Genomic DNA, 12,271 nt, shown 5'->3' with positions numbered 1-12,271 from the left:
ACGTCATTAGTTAACAAATCAGAAGATCCAAATTCACAAACTTATTTCACATGACAACAAACCAGTCAATGACAACAACAAAATAATCGACCTTCCCTCGCAACAACAACAAGTAAACATCACCGACAGTATCCTATGTTTTCTTCCAGTGGCTGAAACACAAGCAACCACATCCATGACCAATCTGAAATAGTCACGTCTACCTGCGCGTACATCTTCATTCTCCAAGACGACACAATCCTTTCCTTGAGATATCCATAAAGTGGCTTTTGTGATGCTCATTCAACCAATACAGTCGACATGTTCGTATATATATACCCCCCTCAAACTCCCAGCCCCACTCCACACTCTCCAATCGATCAAATTCCAGACTCGTTTCTTCTTTCCAATCTAGCACACAATCTCACTCCCTCCCCCGGCTACCTTAGTAAAGTGAAGTGAAAAGTGAATCACTACCCTCACACCCAGACAGTCTCAACTCGCAGATAATTGGGGTGAGTAGTAGGTCTATCTATACATATATATAATCCATCCCAAGCCCCTAAAGTTCAGATCCTCAACACACCCACAGCTACCACTTTGTGATGTCACATGGGGGTTTCCATGTATACGTGCACGATTCCCTTCCTTAAGTGGCTTGCTCGTGTAATATTAGCTTTTAAGGTTAGGTTGAGAGTGAGAGTGAGAGTGAGAGTGTGAGTGTGAGTGTGGGATGGGAGTATTGGACATTTGAGACTTGAGGGTTGGATATGAAAGCCGCGAGGGATTGATGGTGGGTTGGTCGGTTAGGAATGAGAGTGAGAATGACAATGAAGTGGTAGATCACAGCAGTAGCTATAGATGAAACTCGCGGAGACGGTACTGGAAACGTCCACCAAGGTAATTATCGAACTTCTTACAACAGTCACGACAACAACTTGTAAAAGATTTATTTTTGATAAAGGACTGTAAAAAGAAAATCAACTGGTTATCCAAATCCAGTGCTCAAGCCTCAACTGCGGAGCTTTAAGCGTCTCTTCTAATGGTATTGTTGTTGGGTACAAGAAGGACGGTCAAGGAGCCTATATAGCTCGAGAGAGTAGCTGAAATAAGTGAATTGTTTGCTTATTCCGTTATTCTGTGAATGCATTCAGACAGATGAAGGGTATCTCAAGACCAACCGACACCAACGCCATTTCCGTCCGTACCCCACCCCACAATCCCAGCGCCGCGCCCAAACTCCATTCCAAACCAACCCCAAAGGAAGCCCATCTCCACTAAATTTGATGGCCAAAAGGATCTCAATCCTTAATCTCCAAATTCGACACCCTCCTCCCCCTCCCCATCCTTAATTGCCCCGGACTATGCAAAATCGGCACATCATCCCCCACAACCTCATCAACCAACTGATACCTCTGCACGCCATCATCATCCTCCCTCCCTCTCCTCCTCCTCTCCTCCCGGAGGGGACTCTTCGGCGGAACAGCCCATTCTGGACTCCTATTCCCACGTGCACCCCCATTCCCATTTTCTTTTTCATTTCCACCTTCAGCTTCCTCACCTATCCCCACCCCTCTCCCCCTCCCCGCATTCCCAGTCCCGGAAAATGACCCAGGAGGAGAATGAACACCACCACCACCACCACCAGACGACCGCCTCATACTCAGGCCCCTAGGACTCCACCCCGCGGGTTTGATCGGTACAGGCCCCGACGCAAGTCTCGGTCTCTGTGCGCGCAAGGCTTCAGTCGTGACGCCCCAGTCTTGACTTCGTCGTCTTCCTCCACCGCTTCCGCCACGGAGGAGCATTGGTGCTGCTCCAATCCCGGATACAGCGCTGGGAAGGTCCCCAGTGTGGATATGTGTATCTCGCTCTTGTCCTTGTTCTTGTTCTTGTTCCTGGCGAAAAGCGTCGTGGTAGGAGCGTGAGAAGTCGTCTATTTCAGAGGTTGAGATGAGGGGTGTGTTGGCTGTGGCTGTGGCTGTGGTTGCGATTGCTGGGGGGAGATACATTGCTTGGAAGGTGCCTGGTTCGGAACCTGGATGTGTAGCGTGTAGATTAGGAGGTGTGAGGGGTGGTGAGGACTGATTGGGAAGACTGGTGTAAGCGTTATTGTATGTCGTTGGGAAGATACCCGTTGCGTTCGCGTTTCCGTCTGCGTTGGCTGTTACGGTTGTGATGGTTCGGGTTTGGGACATGGACCCGAAGTCGTCTGGGCCGTAGGGGGCGATTCTTTGGAATGGTCCGGATGTTGGGGGAGAGCCGCTGTTGTGTTGGGTTATGAATGAGCCTGCGCGGTGGGCTTTTCGCTTGTTTCGGCGGCGACGTCCCCACCACAGGGCGAAGCCTACGATGGCTGCGAGGCCGAGGACAGATCCAATTACTGCTCCTGTTATGGCGCCTTTGTTTTCACTATTTTTGGAGGTTTCGCTTTCCACAGTTGCGCTTGATGAGGAGGACTCGGATGCTGGAGTAGCTTTTCCTGCCGTGGCGAGGGTTGAGGAACCCGAGGATGTTTGAGATTTTGATGAGCTTAAGCTTGAGCTCGATGTTGACGTAAATGAGCTGGCCGAGCTCGTAGTTGAGGACAAAGATGACGAAGAGGATACCACAGACGTTGACTGAGACGAAGAAGTCGGGCTACTGCTTGAAGCTGATGTGGTACTCGCCACAGCAGAAAAAGGACTGAAATTCACACCCGTAAACACAACCTGCAAAAGCACATCCGAAGCCTGTCCCTCATACGTCGTCTCAACCGACGTCGCATCTTGAGAAGCACCACATCCATACTGATAATACCCTCCAGGATACGTATTCCGATAACACACATCATCTCCAGAACTAATGGACACCAATTAGCAAAGATCCCATCCCGAAAATACAGCCTCGTCCACCTACCAAGAATAAATCCCATTATTCTGCATCCCCTCATTCGGCGACCACCCCACACTATTTTTATCCACACAACTCGTATACACACCCGCCGTACACGGTCCCTCCGTCGCACAACACCCAACAACCGCATGTATCGTATCATGGATACACGACGACCCCGACGAACACACAGCTGCAACAGCCGAATTGCCCCCAACCCACCCGCAAACATTTACATCGAGCGACTCCCTCTTGAAGATATTCGCTGGGACGTTTGGCACTGCTGTCGGCGCTGGCGACCACGCTGCTTCGCGGTAGACATTTGTTTGCTGGGCTCCGGTCCAGGGGAGTGCGTTGGTGGTAAGGCTGAATGCGAATGAGAAGAGGAAGACCATGGATGAGGAAGGCATGGCGAAGAAATTGACATTGACAGCGACAGCCATTGAAAGGAAGGAGAACCACTATTGTAAGAACTATTTGGTAAGATAAAATAGAGAATAACGAAAAGAGGAAAAATCAAGAGATCATGACAGATAAGTAATCCAGCAGCACCCCTCCAACAAACCACGACTCGTGGGAGCAATAAGCTCTACATATCTATTTGGAAATCTCGACGCCATCCATCCAGCAGCCAGCCTCGCTAGCAAAGCTAGCTCTGTGCAACCGTGCCGCAGAGGCTGTGAGTTGCGTTCTTACAGTAGGTTTCCCCATCCCATCCCATGTTGGCGCACACCCACGTCCACTTGACGAAACCATCAACCCAGACAGCTGCACACTCCGGAATCATCATTGGACGGCAGCTGTAGGATTCAAGACGATACTCCTGACGCAGCCACTCAGCATGCATCGTTTGGGAGCTTGTTCTGAGGCTTAGGTGAGGATATGCAGGACGGCGGGTGCTGAGCCACAATCTCACAGGGGCACCGCTTAGGCTCCCTGCCTGCCGAGACGAGTTGAGGCGAGTCGGAAGGTTGGGTTATCTGCCTTGTGGTATCGTTGTTCCTTGAGTCTCCAGATATTATGAAACGCGCGCTGTGCTGAGATTTAATAAAAAAACAATGTTGGAAGACTCGACTCGAGTCATCGCTTGAGTTTCCGCTTTGTTGTTGTTGTTGTTGTTGTTGTTGTTGCATTGGTTTCGTCGCGTAGGATTCTGCACCTTCGGTGGGTTTTGGAGGGGACGTTGGCTCGGTTGAAGGTTGCTTACCGAGCTTACCTACTGTAGGTACGGAAGTACCTGCGATCGACAGGCGCGGACGTGGGTTTTAGTGTCTCTCGCTTAAATTTAGGTAGGCTCCCCGAACGGCGGGGAAGAGCTATTTTTACCACTCACTGGACCCAGCCCTCCTTCACTCGACCTTCATTCGTCGACTACCCATTTCTGATCTTCCTTTTTCCATCCTAGATACATCCTAGATGGTATCTTTCTTGGGTGGCACGATAAATTTCGTTATCTACCTACTAGGCTAAAGCTGAGTGAGTACAGTACAGTACAGTACAGTAACTATCGCCCTCGCTAAAGAGAGTGCAGTGCAGTGCTCGACTCCTCGCGCTTCTTGGGAAACCTACCTTAGGTAGGCCTGACTCGGCAAAGACTTGTCACTTTTGTCACTTTGTCACTTTGTCACTTTGCCACTTTGTCAAGTGGAAGCGGTAAGAGGAGAGAAGAGAAGTCGGAAGGAGATTGACTTTACAAAACTTACGGCAGATTCAGATTCAGATTCAGATTCAGATAGGGGTTAGCTACAGTATCGTGAAGTCAACATACAACCAACAATCACTCATTCGCTGTGATCCGGGCTGGGGTGGCCACTAGCCATTCATCCGTGGGGGCTGAAAGATGTCAGTGTGAGCCTCCACGCAGGATTGATTTCGCGGAAGTGTCCAATGGCAATTTGGTATATACCCAAACTTTCTGTTCTGGAAAAATAAAACTCGAGTCAGGTAGAAAATTTCATCGCGCTGTGTATTGCCTGTTTTTTGGAGTAGCATTCGGGACTGCATTCTTCCATGACTCTATCTTCCAACTTCCGCTTGCTCAATCACCGCTCTACCATCGACACTTCAAATAACTCTCCATCCAACTATCTGGGTAGAGTTCGGGCTCGCATACCCCACTACACTAACATCCAACATCTTACATGGCCTCAAGCCCCCAAAAGTACCACGCTCGTCTAAACCCATGTACTTCACTGCACAGTTCGAGGATTTCTGCGCGTGAGATTGGTTCTCCAACCGCCAGGCGCAGCCCCAGCCGCCGACCTAGAGCACCGCCTCCATCCATCCTCCAATATAATCCACTTCCATGCCTTCATACTGCACCTAATACTGCATGTTGGCTCACTGAAACAAAGTTGGTACTTTTCAAAACACCAGCTCCTGCGTATCCGATGTTGGAAAGCGTGCTTCAGTTGGTATTCTCGGCCTTAGAAACATGAGCGATTGCTGGTTCCAGACTACTGGATACCAACTTGTCGAGGTCCCAATATCATACAAGAACAAAGCTCGATTCATGAAATATATCCAAGCCTCCAGCGGGTTTTGAATACCGGAAGAACCCCACACGCTGAAACTGCTTCTCACCATCTGGAGTAGCCGCAACATCCCCTTCTCCCAACCCTTTAACCTCTCGAAGAACCAAACAATAATCTGTCCGCGCACTCGAAACTACCCTTAGGAGGTAGTACTGAGAATCAGCAAATTCCGTGCCATCTCGAATATCAGCAATTATCTGACCCCTCAGAGCAACCTTCTCCCCATCTGCTGTTTGCGAGGAGATTTCACCATCGTCGTCGAAGGTAAATGTGGCCAACACTCCCTTAACACGTATGATGCCACCATTCCGAACTTCCTCTCCACCCACGAATTCATAATCGTCAGCAGCCCATTTATCATCTGGTTTGTAATCTGGCCGGAACCACACCGGTCCACTCAACGATAGCCACGACCAAGAAGGACAAGGGATTTTTGTTCTCCGTCCCGCACCGACTGAATACCATAGGAGGCAGAGCGGTAACTGTTCTTTCCAAAGCCCAGATATGTAAGTCATGGACCATTGCTCCGATGCCTCGATAGCCAGTCCTGCAATGGCGTTCGACCTATCGTCCTCAAAGGTCAATTTCATGGCAGAGTATAAATTCGCGATTTTTCCCCATGGTGTGATTGTATCCAGCTGCAACATCTCGCTAGTGGGCATCTGTCGAATGTTGTTAGGGCGAGTATCGCTACGCTGAGGGCTACACTCGCACGTAATATGGGTGTCACATTCCCAAACGAGCTCAGAGTGGCAGAAATGCAAGACTCTTCGAGAAAGCATTCTTTCTTGTAGTACCCAAGCGCGGGTTTGCAATTCGTGTTGTAGCTGGATATCTTTAACTGGTGTAATTTTTGGGACTGGTTTGAAGTGGGAGAGACAATCGCCGTCGAGACTGGGCTGTTCCCCAGTGGAGACTCGGACACCCTTACATCGACTTATCGGTGACGATGCAAGACAAGGACTCAAATCACCCGTCCTCCCAAGGCCCATGGAAGAGTCAGTGGCTGAATCCGCCGAGATATTGATGACCGCGTTTGCATAGATACTATGCATCTCTTTGCACTCTTTCTCCCAATATTCCCGCGAGTCTTGGATGATACACAGTGAGTCAATCCACAGATAGGTCAGACCAAGAGCGCGTGTAACAACGATTGCATCTCGAAACGTTCGCGGCAAGTCATCGAACGAGATTCCAGCTATCCTTTCATCCAACGTTTCTTTGGTCGTGGTAAGTGGTCGCGGTCTTCCCTCTGCACCCCAGCAATGGCTCAAAGTTGCGTATTTTCCTCGCATGCCTCGCGTGATAACCAGCCTGGGTTTCTTATCCGTGCCTCCTACTTTTATCAGCCGCGTAGGTAACTCGACTTCTCGCACAGTATCACAATCCAGGTGATGCTCTGTACACTCTTTCAGCCAGGAACACGCTCGACTCAACGTTTCCTCAGACACCGCATTCTGGTCGATCGATCCTTGAGATCGGGAGCCTATCTGCGGCCATTTCCGACAAGCCGACGTACCAGGGACCGTGTATATATGACAACGGGCGCTAGCATCTTCCGAATCTCTATTGACATAGGCAAGAGAAATGGATCCAGGTTCATACTTAACTGCTCGAACAGTCCGTATGTATTTATCTAGGATAGTCGGCTTCCTAGCGAGTTCGATTGCTTTGGTGATGATTTCGCACATCTCGCATCCTCTCTGCTCATTGTTGAAAAGCTCTGCACGCGGTATATCGAGTTTCTTCGCCCCTTCCACCTTGTGTACTTCGTAGTCGACGAAGTTCTCGAGATCAAGATTCTTGCAGACTTCGCACATCTTCATTTTCCCCTTGCTGCCCATTGTGCAGATACGTAAGGTAGAGAAATAATGTGAGGAGGTAAGAATGAACGAAGGTGTTGAGGCTGGCAGACTAGCTTTCACAAGAGTCAGTATATGGAGCGACCTCCCCCATGGCGTGGTGAGGAAGAGGTTCACCACAGCGCCCGGTTTGTAAGAATGGAGACCGATGTCTTAAACAATGTTGTGGTTCGAGAAACGATGTTGATTGTCGGTCATGACGAAGTCGTGGAGACTTGCACTAAACATGCGAAATATTATCTGGGCCGATCTTGAACCTGCTCTATTCCTTCCTAAAATACCTATACTTCGCAATCATTTGGAGAAGCAACTTGCGACAGGAAGGAGCTACCGGGCTTCACAGCCAATTGCCTCGCTTGCCACGGACAGCAACACCAAGTTACCAGCATCACACACACATAAACACCACACCGTTGAATCCCAAGAACTTCAGAAAAGCAAAGTCAATTCTCCAACTACGGGTATCATAAAGAATATTGAGCTCCCCTCGCCCTTCATAGGCCCCCTCTCAAGGCTCAAACTTAACATAAATTCCGAAAAGCAGCAGAAGGTCCTCAAAATAGTACAGTATCAAAAACACCATAACATAACATACAAAAGGAAGCCTTCCAAAAAGAATGCTCGGTGGAGAAACTCAAGAGCTGACCGCAGGTCCCAAGAATTCATCACTTCTCTCGCGCTTATCGAAACATACAATACAGTACAGTACACTTTAATGAAAAATCTTACACTCCCATCTTTCTTGATACACCACCGTCAGTGTGGATAGAGCGGACCTAGAACGGGAAGAGCACTTGGTAAGCTCAGCGACGAGCAGGCGTGACAGGAACTTCCCAGATATCAACATCCTTGTCCTTTCCCAGTTCACTGCCAGAACCACCCATCTTCACAGCTCCACTTACACTGGTATTCACATTCCCTTTATCCCCACCCTCAGCACTATCACTTTGCAGCACTTCACTACCCCTAACAAGCGGCTTCGCCATCCCTGGAACTCCAAATGGGATAGCGCTCGTAGCCGTCCAGACAGGTAGGTCGGCCTTCTTCACACCAGCGCCAGGACTGGGACCTTTCATAGGGCTAGGGGTGTTGGTGTTGGGTTCTAGCCATCTGAGAGGTTCTTGGGTGTTGGGTACGAAAGTTGGTGTTGGGCCTTCGGGTTGGTAGGGGATGAAGACGTCTGGTGTTGTGGTTGGGACGGGTGGTGGTGCAGTGGATTGAGGGAGGTTCTGGGGTTGATAATTTGGTTGTGTGGGTGGCCCAGTAGGGGGCTCAGAAGTATGTGAAATAGGTACTGGCGGCGAGCTTGCGGGAAGGGGGATTTCGGTTGGACGTCGGAGATGGGTTGGTATAGATGCCTGAGGTGTTGATGGTAATGCGGGTAGCATGTCTTGTGTTTGTTCTGGTTGCTGCTTTGCAATGCCATTCGTTTCTGAAGCAGGTGTTGGAAGCCTCGCAGGAGGCAAAATCGCACTCTCCTTCCTCGCAGGAGCTGGTCTGGCAGCTTTAGGCACAGAAGGCTTCGCCGCCGCCGATTTAGCAGCGGCTTTAGCCTCTCGTTGTGCTTTAGTCGTCAGGCTTATCTTGACTTTCTTCATGCCAGAAGTCAGGCTATCAATATCTGATGCTTGTGATGTTGTCGCGGAGGTCTCGGTTGTGGGAAGAACCACGCTGCCAGATCTGGATGGAGGGTTCTTTGGTAGCGTATCTGCGGTAGAAGCGCCTGCATCATTCAGAGGTGACTTCTTGCGCACTCGAGAGGTTTTGGCTTCAGGGCGAGGTTGAGCTGGAGCTCTAGTCTTCTTCAGGACGATAGGGGCATTGGGTTGACCTCGTACACTTATGGATGATTCTGGTCGAACGCTTTGAGATGTTCCTGGTCGGGCACTGTTTGATGGTACGCGATAACCATTTTGGCGTGGAGGTGCCTCTGATGTTACGGATCCAGCGTTTGAAGACAAACTTAGCCGGCGACTTGATGCCGTGGTCTTGGCGTAGTCTGGCATGGGAGTAGTGCTCCTCGAGGTTGCCTGATCGTATATTAGCTCTTGTTTGTCAGTGATATAGAGAATATATGATCTTACAGTGCTAGCAGCAAGTACGGCCGCTCCTGCAACTGTCTTACGACGATTTGTCTTTGCAGCGGCTTTCTTCTCATCCTCCTCGGCACTCTCAGCCAAAGGCTTAGCGGGTTTCCTCGTCCTCAAAGCCATCCGGCTACCTGGGTTCTCAACAGTCGTTTCTGTAGGTGGTGTCAAGATCGATTGTCGATCTCTCCTAGCACGAGTGGCTTCCGCTGATAAATCTTCCGGCCTACAACTGAAAGTCTGTCTCTCTGTGGGAATAAGCAACTTGCTCAACTCGTGGGCTGCTACTGTCCAGTCTACTTCTGGAGGAGGCGGAGAAGGTGCTCTTGACGGAGCTCGCGGCGAGCCATTGCTGAGACCCATGTTGGAGACCGTTCGACGTGCAGAAGGAGAAGTGACTTTGGCGATAAAAGATTGTGTGGGTGAGGAATATGTTGGAGTTGGCATATCTCTCGGTTTTCTGGGTTCCGCAGTTGCTGGCTCCGGGTGTATGAGAGCATCGAGTTGCTCAAGTCGCGGCACCGACCACCACGAGGGATCGTAATTTTGTATCTGAGAACCGATGGTGAGTGTCTCTGGATGTGGGATACCATCATATGTGCCGATCTTCTGGCCCATCTCATATCCCAAGCCAGTTGGACTGCGCTCTTTCTTAATGATCATGGGATCTCCCGCAGACATACCGCTGAGATGACTCAGCACGCCTGTACATAATGCGCGATCACTGTATCCACCCTCCAAAACACTGATAATCCGACCGTCAACACCGAGACCTTCCTCACCTGCAAGCTTGACCACGTCTCTCGTCAGACGAGCATAGAACTCTGTAGGAACGTTGACCTTATGCCGTTGCATCCCTGAACTTTCCCACTCGCTGGCATCAAATCCAGCAGACAAGAAAACAGCCCCTTTTGGCTTCGGTCCATTAGGCGATAAGCGAAGGCGCTCTGTTTGGGCTCGCAGGTAATTCCTGGTCTTTTCCAATAGAACTGCATATTTCGTCTCATAAAGCTGCCAGAATTCCTGCTCACTCTTCCATGGCTGCAGATGAACATTCCAGATGCTCTGACCGTGAGCGTTCTCGATACACAAACTCGCATTTTTGACTTTCTCCTCATCGCCCATCTCACAGGGATATGAATTGATATCGTGAAGACTGAAATATCCGATCGAAGTCTTCTTCCACTGATGAGCATTCTTGGCGGCGCTTGTAGCTCGTCTATTGCTCTCCCATGCAATAGCCTGAGACCCATCTCCATGGTGGAGATCGAAATCGATGATCGCCGCATGGGTCAGGCCGTGATTTAGAGCCGCATGAGAAATCCCAACGTGCACATTATTCAACCAGCAGAATCCTGATGGATAACTTGCTGAGCAGTGATGTCCTGGAGGTCGAATCGCAACGAATGTCCGTAATGGTCCTTTCCCACTTGCTGCTCCTTGGAAAACTGCATCCACACCTTCACATACAGCACCCAGTGCGCCTTCCATGGCATCTAACGACTCAGCGCATAAGTACAGATCTCCTTCGTGAAGTTTCGCAGGCGTGCCTTGATCTGGGCTCCTATTCATATCCGGTCGAGTCAACTCCTTCCCATTCATGGCCAGCCTTGATTCTGCATTATCGCACATAATCTTCAATTCCTCCATCCACTTTGCCCCGTGAACATTCGTCACGGCCTGCGAAGAAAGTGCCGTCTTGCGTGTAGTCTTGCGAATTCGAAATGGTATACTAGGGATCGAAGTCGCATCCCGATCTGGATGTAAAGGAAACTGTCCGTCGGCATGTCTCTCCCCCAGGCAAACATACGCCACTGATAGTCCCAGAATACTGGCATGTATACGCTCCGGTCTCTCCACAATCGTACTGAGCGAAGCCTTCGAGGTCCTAGGTCTAGAATACCGGTGGCCATAACACGAGTCGTGCAATATCACAATGACGTCCGCAGATCGAGAATCGTCCTCCCTACTATGCAACTTCAGCTCGCTCTTGAAATGATTACTGGCAATGGAAGCAGGTGTATGTCGTGGCTGAGGAGGGATCGGGTCCTCGATCTCTGAAAGGGGGGATTTGCCCACCATGGTGGAAGCGTTGTTGAATTGCGCCGAGGAAGATCTCCTTGACGTCGATGAGTTACGCGACGGGGTAACACCTCCTACACCATGCAGGGAATTCATAGAAGCCTTTCGAAGCAGTGTAGGTGTCGAGGAGCGAGAGGTTGTGCTCATGGAGCTGGGCGAGCGATGGAGGGGGCTTCGAGGGGGCAATCTGCCATTCGGGGATGCGCTGGAGCTGCTTCGTTGGGGCCCAAGATTCCTGGCTGGAGAGGATGGCTGTGATGAGGGTGGTAGAGCCGTTGCTGAGGCTTGATTGAGGGTAAGCCGTCGATCTGATTGTGAGAGTGCTGCGTGGCCGTTGTTTGTTGTCGGGGGCAATGGTGGTGTCTCTCCGGACACGTTGTGTGGATTGGGATACGCCATTGCGAATGATGGTGCGGCGGTGAGCCCGACCTCACCAAACCTGCTAAATAAGAGAAATCAGGTTCTTTGTTTACTTTGATGCGCGGATGTCGGTTGGTGATGATATATTTTGGAGAGCTTGTTTAAAGTTACGCGTGCTGCACGGGGTGCGTCTACTGACGCGCACCCCTGTAACCCCAGTCACAAGCAGCATGATATCACCAGAATGCAAGGTCTCAGATATTCCAGCCAAAGAGTCATTGTTGATTTCTGTATGTTGACTTTCCTTTTGTTCAAAGCCCTTTGTCAATTACTATCTATCATCTTCTGCTATGCAGGTGGTGGTCTGATGGGGAGTGGAGACTGACCCCTGGATGATGAGGCGATTGACGGCAAGAGAAGCCTGTGAACTAAGGTATGGAGGGGTAGCTGCATCTTGTTTCTAAGTTGTAAACATTGATTCATCTAACGGGTA

At 50.1% G+C, this 12,271-nt stretch overlaps 3 protein-coding genes across 3 annotated transcripts; all 3 read right to left on the bottom strand.

The window, feature by feature from the left end:
- Positions 1 to 942: 942 nt before the first annotated feature.
- ONS95_014425 (uncharacterized protein) lies at positions 943 to 3,918 on the bottom strand. The gene is made up of 2 exons (XM_058508073.1): positions 2,878 to 3,918; positions 943 to 2,820 (listed from the first exon to the last, which is right to left on the bottom strand). The coding sequence occupies exons 1-2, from the start codon at positions 3,294 to 3,296 to the stop codon at positions 1,281 to 1,283; spliced, it is 1,959 nt and encodes a 652-aa protein (XP_058355753.1). The 5' UTR covers positions 3,297 to 3,918; the 3' UTR covers positions 943 to 1,280.
- Positions 3,919 to 4,264: 346 nt separating this feature from the next.
- ONS95_014424 (uncharacterized protein) lies at positions 4,265 to 7,231 on the bottom strand (the record flags this gene model as incomplete). Its single annotated transcript, XM_058508072.1, has 1 exon — positions 4,265 to 7,231. The coding sequence occupies one exon, from the start codon at positions 7,229 to 7,231 to the stop codon at positions 5,342 to 5,344; it is 1,890 nt and encodes a 629-aa protein (XP_058355752.1). The 3' UTR covers positions 4,265 to 5,341.
- Positions 7,232 to 8,052: 821 nt separating this feature from the next.
- On the bottom strand, positions 8,053 to 11,817 carry ONS95_014423 (uncharacterized protein; the record flags this gene model as incomplete). The annotated part of the gene is made up of 2 exons (XM_058508071.1): positions 8,053 to 9,279; positions 9,334 to 11,817. The coding sequence occupies 2 exons, from the start codon at positions 11,815 to 11,817 to the stop codon at positions 8,053 to 8,055; spliced, it is 3,711 nt and encodes a 1,236-aa protein (XP_058355751.1).
- Positions 11,818 to 12,271: the final 454 nt, after the last annotated feature.

This window comes from Cadophora gregata, assembly GCF_030347475.1.
Source record: "Cadophora gregata isolate MNR1 chromosome Unknown scaffold_9, whole genome shotgun sequence".
NCBI classification, from domain to species: Eukaryota; Fungi; Ascomycota; class Leotiomycetes; order Helotiales; family Ploettnerulaceae; genus Cadophora; species Cadophora gregata.
Note: the sequence above shows the minus strand (reverse complement) of the source record. Positions and strands in the feature narration are given on the sequence as shown.